This window comes from Bemisia tabaci, chromosome 1 (genome assembly GCF_918797505.1).
Source record: "Bemisia tabaci chromosome 1, PGI_BMITA_v3".
Taxonomy (NCBI): domain Eukaryota; kingdom Metazoa; phylum Arthropoda; class Insecta; order Hemiptera; family Aleyrodidae; genus Bemisia; species Bemisia tabaci.
In genome coordinates this window covers 20,981,695-20,994,875 of record NC_092793.1, presented here as the reverse complement: position 1 = coordinate 20,994,875, position 13,181 = coordinate 20,981,695, and the positions used below count along the sequence as shown (strand labels likewise).

At 40.9% G+C, this 13,181-nt stretch overlaps 1 protein-coding gene across 9 annotated transcripts in view; it reads right to left on the bottom strand.

Annotated features, from left to right (window-relative positions):
• da (transcription factor daughterless) overlaps positions 1-13,181 on the bottom strand; it is a 236,314-nt gene that overhangs the window by 205,984 nt on the left and 17,149 nt on the right. For all 9 annotated transcript variants that reach the window (XM_072297783.1, XM_072297792.1, XM_072297853.1 and 6 more), the window contains exons 3-5: positions 8,357-8,465; positions 7,385-7,410; positions 6,606-6,653 (exon numbers count right to left, since the gene is read on the bottom strand). In XM_072297783.1, coding sequence (XP_072153884.1) covers positions 6,606-6,653; positions 7,385-7,410; positions 8,357-8,465 — 183 coding nt within the window. The remainder of the gene's footprint in view (positions 1-6,605; positions 6,654-7,384; positions 7,411-8,356; positions 8,466-13,181) is intronic.

Genomic DNA, 13,181 nt, shown 5'->3' with positions numbered 1-13,181 from the left:
AGTTTAAAATATTAGTCCCAAATAAGGGTGGTCGTTTATACGCGCGACCAGCGATACGCACCATGATACAGAAATAATACTCGTCTCGTGACCGGCTCGAGATATTTTTAGGGTTTGATAGATCGTTTCCGATTACTTTTAATTGTCCCTCGCTCTGGAGAAATTCACCATGATCTACGCTGCCGCGCTACGGAAGAACGGCGTAAGAGACATCAGGCGTTGCCAAATTTCCCTCGACAAATTACGAATTTCTAGGAAAATTGGTGAATATTTTTCTTCCGATTTTTCAGAGGATTTCGTTCGTAATTTGATCTAAAAAGTCTGAAAATTTCCAAGAAAAAATATTCATAGCTTTCTTTAAAAATAAATATATTCTTAGAGGAAATTTGGCAACATTCGAATGTTCATACGGCGTTTTTCCTTCGCATGGAAGTACGGCCGAACTATGGATTACTAATCGCCGGAGACCGCAAGGACTCAAATGCTCCGCGTGGGAGACCATTTAAATTACCTTCATGGAAACCGAACGCGTGGAGAAGAAAGGAAAATTGAGGAATCATAGAAAAATTAGATGCAAGAGGGAAAGAAAAGAAAAGAAACCAGATCATCGGAGTGTCGACGAACTTTCAGGAAAAGAATTCCCTGATTTTTTACAACGATTTAACTGCATTTAGCAATACGGAACTACTATTCCTCGCTCATTATAAAAACGACGTATACGTCAATAGTTTACTTTCGCAGATAGGTGCTTCTATGGGTAAGCCAGAAATTGTAATTCTGAATTGCCAAAAATAGTTCAATTTGAATGCAAGGAACAGGAAATAAACGTTTTGGCATTTATTTCACTGCAAATTACAGAAACGTGTTGAACGTTTTTTTCAGGTATTGATCACTCAAATAAATGCAATTTCTCGCTGAGAGTCATTCCCTTCTTCACTCTTCAGAAAATGGCTTAAAACACTGAGCCCAGAACTTGACTGCGAGCAGTGGAGCTTGCCATTTGAACATATAAATATGTAGAAAAGGATTGATAAACAGGGTGTTTGCAACGAACACCTTGATAATCGATTCTGTAACACAGTTTTGAATGGGGGAAGATTGACTATCGATTATTCAAGCCTCCCCACTGACTGAGACTCAGTTTGATTGAAAAATGCGCTCTAATTTGGATGTGTACTACAGTAGACTCTGGACTATCCGGCTTCGTATTATCCGGACTCTGGATTATCTGGATCGATTTTGCAACCATGTAACTACGTACGCATTCCGATAAGTGAGCGGATCCGCGGAGAAGCGGTCGCAAGGCATATTGGCGCCTGCAAGGCTGAAGGAATACTTCACGCATCACGCCAAACAGTAAGGTCGGCGTGGAACGCATTAGCGCCTACTAGATTGCATAAATACTTCTCGCATTACGCCAATCGCAGTGCAGTCGGTTAGTTAGCCTAGAACGCACATTAGCGGCTACAAGACTGTATGAATATACTTCACGCATTGCGCGCTTTAATCGTTGTATTGTAATTTATCGTTGTCGGCTACCATTCACAATCACCATTTGAGTCGTTCAGTTTGGCGTTAACCTTTTAAATTCGTGTTGGTATGTACATGATGTATACATAATAAGAATACTGTGGTGTTGGTTGGTGGTGTTTGTGTTTACTATTATTATCCGGATTTCTTTTTCATCCGGATCGGGCCCGGCACTAATTAATCCGGATAATCCAGAGTCTACTGTACTTAACTGGCGAGCTGAGCTCTTTTCAACAGACACAATTTTTAATTGAAATTGTTAACTAACTTCAAAATTGCATTTTAGTGTTATCTCTTGACTATAGAAAATTCAGCGTCCCGAAAATAAGCTCACCGGCTACAGACGCGAAATTTTACGTCGACAGCAAAGAAGCAAGGAAGAGTAAAAAACAATTTTCAGCAATTTCCCTTCTTTGAGCGTTGGCAATTCACGGGACGAACTTATTATTCATTTTTCGGAGGCAAACGCCTGATAACAAAACAAAGGATGACAAAAGGCACGACAGTGAAGTTAAATTTGCGCTTCGCGCGCGAGGGAAACAAATGATGCCGAACTGCACGGAAAATGGTTATTTAAAGATTAAAATTCTGTGCGCAATCATTATTGGGGTCCACGTTCCGGCAACAGAGGGGGACGAAGAGAGGTCGGAATAAATATTTCAAACCGATTTCCCTTTCCCGCCATTCCTATATTGCCAAATTTAGCATGGACTCCTCCATTTTGCGTGAGAAATTGAAGAGGGGGAAAATGATAGAACTCGGTGAGTTTACCCACTCGCGCAGATTTTTCCCCGTGTGAAAAACTTCATTAATTCTAAGGATCTAATTCGAGCTCCGACTGAATTGACTATTGTTTCACCTCTCCCCCACGCACAAAAACGCTAGGTACGTTGATCTGGATTTTTGGTAAAGAAAAAAATAAACGATGATTGAGATACGGTTGGCAATACTATTAAAATAAAAAAGAAGCTGCCAATTTTAGCGCGACCACTTTGTATGAATAAGAGAGCGTTAAAGGATGTGGTACATGCGTTGTAACTAAAACGATATGGCAAAGTTTGACATGCATAATCCGAGGGTAAAAATGCATCCGTTGCCTTGCCAATTGAATTTTATAAGTAGAATTCACGGGTATAAAAAAGGTACATAGCTGAACAATAGGCTGGGCTAGGTTCATGCATGAATTATGAACATGCTAATTTTAGTCCTTGCATTATTTGCATCATGAAATTGCATTAGTCTCGGTTGTTTTCTTTAGTATGTTATTAAAAAGGAGAGGGAGACAAATTTTCTATAGGATCAATAATACCAAAAATATCAAAATTTCAATTAATAATTTCCGGTAGAAAGGATTTCGTTGAGATAACAGAAAATCACCTTTTTCCTTGCCTACCTAACGGATTAGGAAAAAGGAATGATGAAATGACGAAGGAATAAACCGAAGAACACGAGGAATCGAACCGGTGTTTTGATAAATCAATTTTGTTGGGAAATTGAACGTCCCTAGGACTACTTTTTAAGGTACATCACATAAATCTCGAATTTCCGTAGCTTGCCACGGAAAATCTGTATCTTTTCCGTACTTCTGAACCAACCTTCCGAAATTCGTGATTTTTCAGTGTATACCCGTACTTTTTCCGTACAGTAGACACCCTAATCGTTTCGCTCGGGAAATTTTGAAGAGATGACATACTTTATGGTACTTCAATTGGACGGAGTTAAACGGAAAGGAACCAAGCCACGTCGGGATCGAACCGAGAAAATGAGGTTTAAAGTTTGGCTCCTGCATAAGACTCGATGTAAAAGATAAACTTCAAGTTCAATTTCTGCAAAATTTGCTCCAACAAAAACTTTGAATTTTTGGTGATGGATAGTAGAGCAGTGGTTGAGTTCAAAACCACTCATAACTCAATTTTTTCCAAAATGTGGGTTGGTACCTTTCTGCTCAACTCAGTCCAATTCATATTCTGTCTGGAGGCCCATAAATTTATGCACGGAGAAAAATCTATGGCTTATAAACCAATTAGTGGTTCATGAGGAACACCACTAATAGTAATGAAGGCAACAGCACACATACCTTACTTATGGTATATATACCATACTATTGTACGAGCTACCACAGTATGGTTCACAAACCGATAATCATTAGTTCATATTATATACAACTATTAATGGTGTTCCATGTGAACCACTGATTGGTTTGTAAACCATAGCCTTTTCTCAGTACGGGGGAGACGCCGAAACCATTGAATGGCCGAAACTAATGCCCCTTGATATTGATGGGATTCGGGGTCCTTTCAGCGCGGAGGACGCGTCGAATTCCTCGCCGACGTGGCAATTATTGTCGAGCGCGGGGCGAAAGGTGCGATTAATTATTCGTCGGATATTAAGGGAACAGCGAAACAGCGTTAAATGTAAATCGCGATTCGTCCGGGCAGGACGAGGGGGGGGGGGCGGTGCGGTGCGGGGGCGGGGGTAGGCGGAGGGGCGGTGAAAGCTCCGAGGGAGCCCTTTTCGGTTGCACAACGCAGCGAGTCGCCCTATTAAGTCCTCGGCGCGGGTAAACAAAGCTTAAGGGATTCGCCGGGATCGACACGGGCTGATTGACTTGACGGGATTCGCAGGCCGCCACCTCCGAGTGCGAACCTGTGCTCTTTGACTCGATGCGCACGCCAAGCGAGCGTCCGAATCGTGCGAATTCACCCATTGCTTTCTATATCGAATGGTATCAGGTCAATGGAGAATTTGCACGCAAATTTTTTTAAAGCTTCATCTGAAAGAGCCTAAAGAGCTGATTTTGCAGTATTTTTAATACTTTTTCCTGCAATGGGAAATAGTGTAAAAACATAATTAAAAGTGAGAAAATGCACCGCCTAGTGACGTCATCTGGCGGCATTTCCCATTTAAACACATGTATTTTAGCAGATTAGATTATTTTGTCATACCTCCTCCAATAATTGTTCAATTTATGAACCAAGAGTATCCTCGTGTTCAGCTCATTTGGTAGCGTCCACTTATTAAATGCGGAATTCATCAAATTTCAGACACCTGCAAATTCTCCATTCGTCCGGTTTTTTGGTCCGAGGTAACGGCGACTAATGGATCGTATTCGATACATCATCGGGTGAGATTGCATCGATGTCGATTCGTTCAACATGTAAACATAGCCTCCAAAGTCAATTGAGTAATCTGAGGGAGCGGGTTTTTTGCGATTGATTTTTGATACTCATGAGCAAAAAAAGGCGATTAAGAGTGAAATCGTTTGGCATTTTCTCATTTTCAGCTTTTCCAACTTAACCCCAAAATGTTTAGTTGAGGGTATGTTCGATATTGTTTTGAACCAAACGAAACATCGAACCACTATACTTTTCGAATAAGATCGATCTAGAGTTTTGTCCTACAAAATGTTGGTCTAACCAATAAATGATGTCAAAAAAGTTATGATACAATCAGAAAAAGGTTCTGTCAAAACGATTACGAACACGGCTTCGAAACATGCTTTTGGTCCGTTTTAAAAAACATTTAAAAAAGTCGACTATATACCCTATGGCATGTATTAAATGTCAGCCTTGAATAACTTTGCATTTTGGACATTTAACAACCTTGGGCAAAAGTTCGCTTTAGACGGTTAGGATTTGTCGAATGTTACCGAGAAAATTTCGATTTAAAGGACTACATTTCGAAGAAAATAAAAATAATCTGAAAAGGATTTATTCATCGGAACGTTAGTGCCATGGTGAGAAGGTGAAGTCTCTAGCAATTGAAAAAATACGATGTTTTGTCTGAAAGAAAGAATTTGAAGGTTCCACGGCAAAACTTCTTGTCTTTTCAGGGATAATCGATATTCCCCGACATTTTAAGGACTTGCCACCCTGTAAAAAAAATGGATTTTGAGACTCGAGAATGAGAATTTCAGGAGCGAGATATCTTCATGGAGTGAGAATGAGACAACGGCTCACCGCACGTTGGATCGTGTAAATGTAGAAGCGCAAAACAAAAACAAAGGAGGAAAAAACGATGAGTTCAGGAGACTGCATACTGACAGCGCCGTCGCAGCTGCGCAAACAATCAATCTCGACTAGTCAGAAACTGTCAAATCCATCCGAGGGTATTCCACCTACGTCCGCCTTTAGCTGAAAATTTTCCGGGAAATTCTCCTCATTGTCAAAAAATTTAAACTTTCCGTTCGGCTCCCGCTCAAGGTTGACTCAGACGTTTTCTTCATGGCATTGTCAAAATGTGCTTGTTGATGAAATTAACGCTGCTATAATTGGGGATATTTAGGAGATAGGGGGGGGGGGACTCCGGCCGTGGAAACCGTACTTACGGGTTGTATAGACATACCGTCCGTTTCAGGTTCAGAGGCCGTAAATCCAGTGGGGAGGCGTGAATTATCGATTATCGATATTTCCTCATTTGAAGCTAAGAATAATCGATAATATAGGTGTTCGTTGCGAACACCCTGTTTATCGATCCTTTTCGATTGGTTTAAACGGCAGGTCGATCGATAAATCGAAAGCACGCCACGCCATTGCGTAAGTTCCGGTGCAGCACCCGTTGTTCCGGCCTCTGAACCTGGCCGGAGCAGTCAAAGCTCCGGCACCCGGAACTTTCGGCCTCTGAGCCCGGAACGGTCGGAATGTCTAAATAGCCTGTAAATACGGATTTCACAGCAAACTTACTTGATTACGATTTAGACAAACAACAAACACAGTTTATGATCAAAAATTGGCAGAAGCGGATTCCAGTTTACTTAAAACAGCAGTAGGTACGGATATCTCGCCGTTTGCTGCTGTTTGTCTGAAATGACGGTCATTTTTGCACACGTACTGCTTTTTTCATTTTTGCACACGCACCACTTTCTCATAACCCTCCTTTTATTTGTTACGTAGAAAAGGACCGGGGAAACTAGAGGGGACGGAGCGATAAAAAAAACCTGACTCAAATCAAGGAACAAGCTCAGTATTAGTGTTCCGTGTCGCAAAACTTACAAGAGCTTTGGAGAAAAGCTTACTGTCACTTTTGGGTCACCTTTAATTGCTATGACTTAAATAAAAAATGTATTTACGACTTACCCAATTTTGTGAACTATCTACTTCTGCAGGCTCTGAACTTTCAAGGCTCTGAGAAAAAAAGAAATAAAGACGAATATAAAACAAATTTAGAACAAAAAGATCATTAGGATACTACGAGATCGGGACTTGGGAAAGTTTTAGTTTTCATGATGATGTGCTGTGAGTACGTAGTAGGTGTGAAAAAGTGTAGGGATCAGAGTTTTATCGGCACCTCCTCTAGCGGTAATGAACGAGAGAATCGTAGGTAAATCGTAAATAAAATCAGAGGAAAATAATAAATAATCGCAACTTACATGTAATAGAAACGACCTCTCTGACTTGCTGCATCCAATCATTACATATTTTTCCCCGTTCTTTCTTTCTTTTTTCTTTTTCTAAATTAACATTTATTGTCCTTCTAAAATAAATTAAAGTAATTCTTGTTTTATGGATACGATCTCAACTTCTACAGCAAACCAATGGCCAGGCGTGAATTATCGACTATCGCTGATAAACCATTTGAAGCTATATGATAAAGAATCAATTCTTGAGGTATACCCTGATAATCGACTCTTTTCCATAGGTTTAAATGGCAAATCAATCGATTAATCGCAAGAAGACACGTCAGTGACGCAAGCTGAGTGCCCGATCCGCGTTGCGTGCAAAAAGTGGAATTGAAATGTTGGATGATGAGCTAAGGAGCTAAAAATTGAAAAATTTCATCGGGAACAGGGGTTTTTCTTGTTTTGGGTTTTAATTGTTTAACGAAATATAGGAACATAAACAAATGGGTTACTTACATCTCTTTTTCTTTTGACTGTAACTCCTGAAACAGATAAAAAAATAAAATGACGTCAGTAGCAGGAAAAAACACTGTGTGATGGATGAGAAAAATTTCTCACCACTATCACACTTCGGGCGATGAAGATAAATTTGGTACTTGGCAATAAAGATATCGTCACCTTTACGACTCGTATTGTACTGCTACTAAAAGAGTTAAGATGTACGAGATATTTGAAGAAATGAAGGGGAAAAAGAATGGAAAAAATCCGCATTAACTGCAATTCTGAGATACTTTCGTGCGTTAAAGTTCAATAGTTGTATTGGATGTCGGGAATTTGGGACGCGAACAGGTTTTAAGGTGGAATTTTGATGCTGCCATTTGAATCAGAGAGAATGAAAACACACCTACTTGACTGTTCATCGATTTTCACTTTTATACGGTTTAATATTGCATATAGGTAGACGCATCTACACGCATGCTGAGCCCTTTCTGAGGCAACTATAAAGATTTCAAGCAGTCGTCCTTTACGTTTTTAGGTATCCTTAACATTTCCTTTGTCGGTTTGTTTTTTTAATTATTATTTTCGTTCATTCATTTCGGGTGCTATATGAAACTATCATTAAAAAATTTTCTGAAATAAAATTAGAATATATTAGAGTTTCTTTTTGTAGTGGAGTGTACTTTGAAGTATATTTCAGGGGGTCAACAGTTTTTACTGCATGTGCAATGACAATTATTAGCGAAAATCTCGTGACCCTTCAAGGAAGAGGACTCTTAAATTAACGTCTGATATATTTATGCTGGATTCATCTTAGGGTAGAAATGGGCCATTTTCGCAATTAGGAACTATTATTCTAGGCTAATTTTCGAAAAAAAACGTAGGAGACATTATTTTCCTCTTGTAGACAGGTGCTTTTACGTAGAAGCTTTATGTTGTGGTTCCTTGTTGCGAGGTTCAGTTCGAAAAAGACTTATCAGGGTGTCTTACCTGGGTTAGGAACACTGGAGCCTCGCGGCGAAGTACTGAACGGAAAATAAGGCGAATCGGGACCGAACGTTTTATTATTAGCGGCACCATACGTACTAATGTTGTAAGTCTGAAACAAAAAGAGAAAAACAAATAGTTAGATAGTTAATTGAGGACCAGCAACTATGGATATTCACGTTGGAGTCAAGGAGAATTAAGATTTTGAGATTCAAGAGCTCCAAAGGGTTTAAGAATCATGGTAAAGACATGCGGGTTATCGAAGGTTAAAAAGTGGGTATTTAAGGGAGTTACTTTTGATATTTGAGGGGTTATTAGCGAAGGAAACAAAGTTTTTACTTTCGTTACGAAGCGCGCCGCCATTAACGTCATATTTTTAATCAAAATTCTTCAGTGAATCTTTAGAACGTCTTGTCAGAGGCTTAACTAGGAAAAAGCTTTTTCTTCTTGGCCTGTATGGTCCAAAATTCCCCCGTACTAAGTATAGCATTGACGAACTAAAACTACGTCCAGTTCGCCTTCAATAATCAAAGTAGGCAACGCGAGCGGCTTGAGAGCAATAATAGTTGCTTACGGCAAAATGACCACATGCACTCGTGCCAGGAATATAGCACTTGCGGCGGACTAATACTCTCGCAAGTTCGCCTTCAATTACTCGAGCGGGCAAAGTGAGCGACTTGGGAGCAGTGATAGTTGCTTACAGTAAAGTGACCACATTCACTCGTGCTAATTTGAAGTATAGCATTGGCGGCGGACTGATACTGTGTCCAGTTCGCCTTCAAATACTGGAACAGCTGCTACAAACATTTAACCTAACTTCATTCGTACTTTTTCTGCCAGTTTCCGTTATTGCAACATGCTTTCATCGCTTACAGTTACTGTATGCATGTTAAAAGAAAAGGACAAGCTCACAGGACGAATGAGTTTCTACGATCGACCGATGTGTACCGCAGTATACTGCTTGTTAGGTACCAAAAAAACAACGTCGTTATTGTTTCATTTATATATTTACGGTAATCGTATTTTCTTCTATTTATTACGGGAAAAACTAGTCGAGCGAGATTTTGGTTGAATAGATGAAATTTTAAATACTCGCACTTCACGCCTTTTCAACAGATTTTCTCAAATTTTTGAGATTTTTCTGATATCTCAAGTTCCGATTTTTTCATTCAACTTGCTGCTATATTGAAGAAGTTCTTTAACAGATCAACGAGCGATTTTTTAATATGACCAGTCAGGGTGGAAAATAACGATCAGTTTCACATACATATAATTTAATTTATGCTCGAGCAGTATCCAACAGGACTTTGCGCCGAGCCCCCAATTGGTCGTTGCCCTCTAAAAATAACGTAACTTAATTCAAAGGTTGCAAAATTGACTCACACAAGTCAGTTTTTTACAAGAACACGCTACTGTAATTCAAGCTCAAAATTCCGCTGATTTGAGTGTATATAATCCGGGAAAAAATCGGTTAAATTTTCAGTTAGAGAAGGGTGTCTTCTAAAACAGGCTGGCCAATCGTCCTGCCAAATCAATAATTTTACAGTACTTTTTCAGTACATTCCCAAGAAATTCAGTACCTCCTCAAAAGAAAAATTCAGTACTTTTCAATACCTTCAATTGACGAAATTCGAAAAATTTCAAAAATTTGAATTTCCCGTTCAAATTGCGACAAATATGAGAAAAATTCCGAACTTTCTTGCAAAATTTCCGCACAGTTTCAGTACTTCCGGACCGCCCTAGAAAAGTACTATTTCCGCACTTGTAGACACCCTGGTTAGAGACTCCCAACAGTTTACTAGTAAAATTAAAATTTATGAATGGAAAATTTGCAACACTGAAATACAGTTATGCCCTTTTAACAGCCAAGCGACGAATTGCACGGCACGCGGCCACAAGCACTTCAAGCCGAATGACCATGTGTTTCGTCCGATGAATGAAGCATAAAGAAGCGGAGTGGGTTTAGGGGATAAAACGACACCCTTTGGGCAATGGAAGCAGGGAAAATATAGGTTAATTTTTTGCACCAACCGGGCCGGGAAACTTGAAATGAGCATCGGTTCACCGTCATGGCATCATGTCGCGTGCCGCGCTGAGCCTCGCGTATGACATGTTCGACACTGCTCATTTGCCAGGTTCACGTGCAATTCCTATGATTTTCGCGCTTTACTCGCGGAGCACGTGAGGATTTCTGCGAATGACTTCATGCTTAAACACGATAGAGTCCCTTTATACTGAGAGTAAAGACGATGCGAATCCATTTCTGATTGGTTCCCATATTTGTCTCGGGACCAAGTGCATTCGGTGGTCCGCTCGAAATGACCTGATAATCATTACCCATGACGGCACAGATTTTCTCCAGCCAAAACTGTGTAAAAATGGGCCCAAAACACCCCAAAACCAATAAAAAGCCCAATTTTCGGTGAATGCACAAGCGTCGGAGCAATTCGGGATCCTGCTCAATCGATTCCTGGTCCAGAGATACGTAGATTTCATCATGCATATATCATTTTACATATGCACACCCCATCGGAATTGATTCGTCGATCGTCTTTGAAGGCCATTCTAGCGCCAAAAACACAAAAATCGATTTTATTTTCGAAGAGCTCGACAGAATATTTCCATTTTAGGCTTAAATGACTGTGTACGCATCTCACTTCAAGATCCCGAAGGAATTTTGAGTGGGCAACACAATTTCATTCCCCTCCCACTGAGACGAACCGTGTCACAGTGGGTCTAGTCAATTAGAGAGGTCGGACATGACATTTTTTACTAAAACTGTAAATTTTGGTGTTTATCTCGTCACATTTTAAATTTCGAGGGGTGCTTGTGGAAGGAAATCTCACGAGGAAACCAATAAAACCACTTTCAGAACCTCAAAGATTCGTATAATTGGAGTTATAAGCGTTTAAAGTTTCAAAATTTTGTCCGAAATCTTCCATTGACTCGATCCACTGTGCGTGTGTGGCAACCCTGTCTGCATTGAAAGCGGCGAAAAGATACTACTAGCTCGTAATTTCAACGATTAATCTAGTATATTAATCTCTAAGGCTCGAGGGATCGTTCTTTCTCGAAACGCCTCGTTCAGAGAGCGCACCCGCGACCGAAGGGAAGCTAAGAAAACCCGCTGAAAGTTGAGTGCGTGGAGGAGCGAGGGCTAGATACCAGGACCGAGGACCTGAAATATTGAGCGATTAGCGTCCCAAAAAGAGTAACGAACGATCCACCCCACGGCCCCGCGCCCTCAACCCTTAGCGGCACACGCTCGCGGCCGCGGCGTTGCGGGGGGAGGGGAGGGGGCGGGAGATGACCGCGTACTCGAGAAACCCTCCCCCGGAACCTTCTTAATTGTTAAATCGACCGTAGTATTTAGTTTACTTTCGACAGCAACGCAGCCATCCTCACCAGCAAAGAATCCACGCTACCACGTTGAGGAAAAACGGCGTATCAATATTTGAATATTGCCAAGTTTCCTTCGATAGACTTGGAATATCTTGCTCCGCAAACTGGGGGAAAAAGTAGACATTTCGCTACAGTGCGAAAAACTGCTGTTTAGGGCCGTGAGCAACTTCTCTTTGTTTGATCTTCATTTATTTCTTTTGTCGCTTTTACATATAGACGATAGGTGAAAGTTCCGTTAGTTTCGAAAAGTGCCCCGGGGGCCCCCATAATTTGAAGGGGAAGGGGGAGATTTGGATTCTAGTTTAGGACCCTCCATTGGTGTGAAATCCGGTAAGAAATTTCTGCTTTAAAAAGCGCATAAAAACAGTAAATGACTGGACTAAATGTGTGTCATGATCTGTGGAAAATCAAGCTACGACAGGAAATCTGCAACGTCGCAAAAAGAGTTGCGTAGATTTTCAGTTTTGCCGTAGATAAGCTCGGATATCGAGGATAATTGTTTCGTTTTAATGGAGAAAGGTCGTCCTTCCGCGCGGAATGAAGTCGAAGTCGAGACTAGATGTCTCATTTCGCCTTCAATTTCGATGATACTTCAAGCACATCCACAGAGCACGAATAGTGGTATCAAAGAGCCGTGCGAGTTTGGGAGCCTTCTTCTGCTGTTATCTCTTGATTTCTTACATCTCTGCGGTACTTTTCACGCAAGTGTGTTGATTTGAGAGTGACGTGAAACTGAGAAAAACCAGGATAGAGTTTGCCCTAATTTCGGGGACAGTCGTCGCGTTTTAACAGAAAAAGGTGCGCGCAGCGCCAAGTCGGAGACAAGACCAAGTGTCTCGTTTCGCTTTCAATTTTGATGATACTTCCAGCATATCCATAAAGCACGAATAGTGGTATCAAAGAGCCGTGCGAGTTAAAGAGCCTTGTCCTGTTGCCATCTCTTGATTCCTTACATCTCCGCGGTACTTTTTACGCAAGTGTCTCACTTAATCGTGAACAACCCAGTAAATTTAAATGTCTCCAAACAATTCTTCTAGAAAGAAGGTTGTTCGATTCAGCGACTGGAAAAAAGGCTCGATTCTTCATGCAGAATCGACTCCTGAAATCCTCGCACTTAACACTGCATCGCCCTGTATACATTCGAATGTCTCTGGATAACTCTTCTGTAATGTCATTCAATTCAGCGATGTGAAAAAAGGCTCGAACCCCCATTACCATGTCCCTCGAATTACACCGAAGTTTGAAGGATGCATTATTTTATTCGTCGCCTTCCTTGCGTAAGGACAATACTACACTTGGCGATGACCCCGGCCGTCCATACTACACAATGATTTTCCTGGCTCATCTTTGAATGTAGTTACGCCCTTATATCAGCCGAGGGACATATTGAGCGACGCAACTCAGAGCCTAACGACTCACAGTGGAT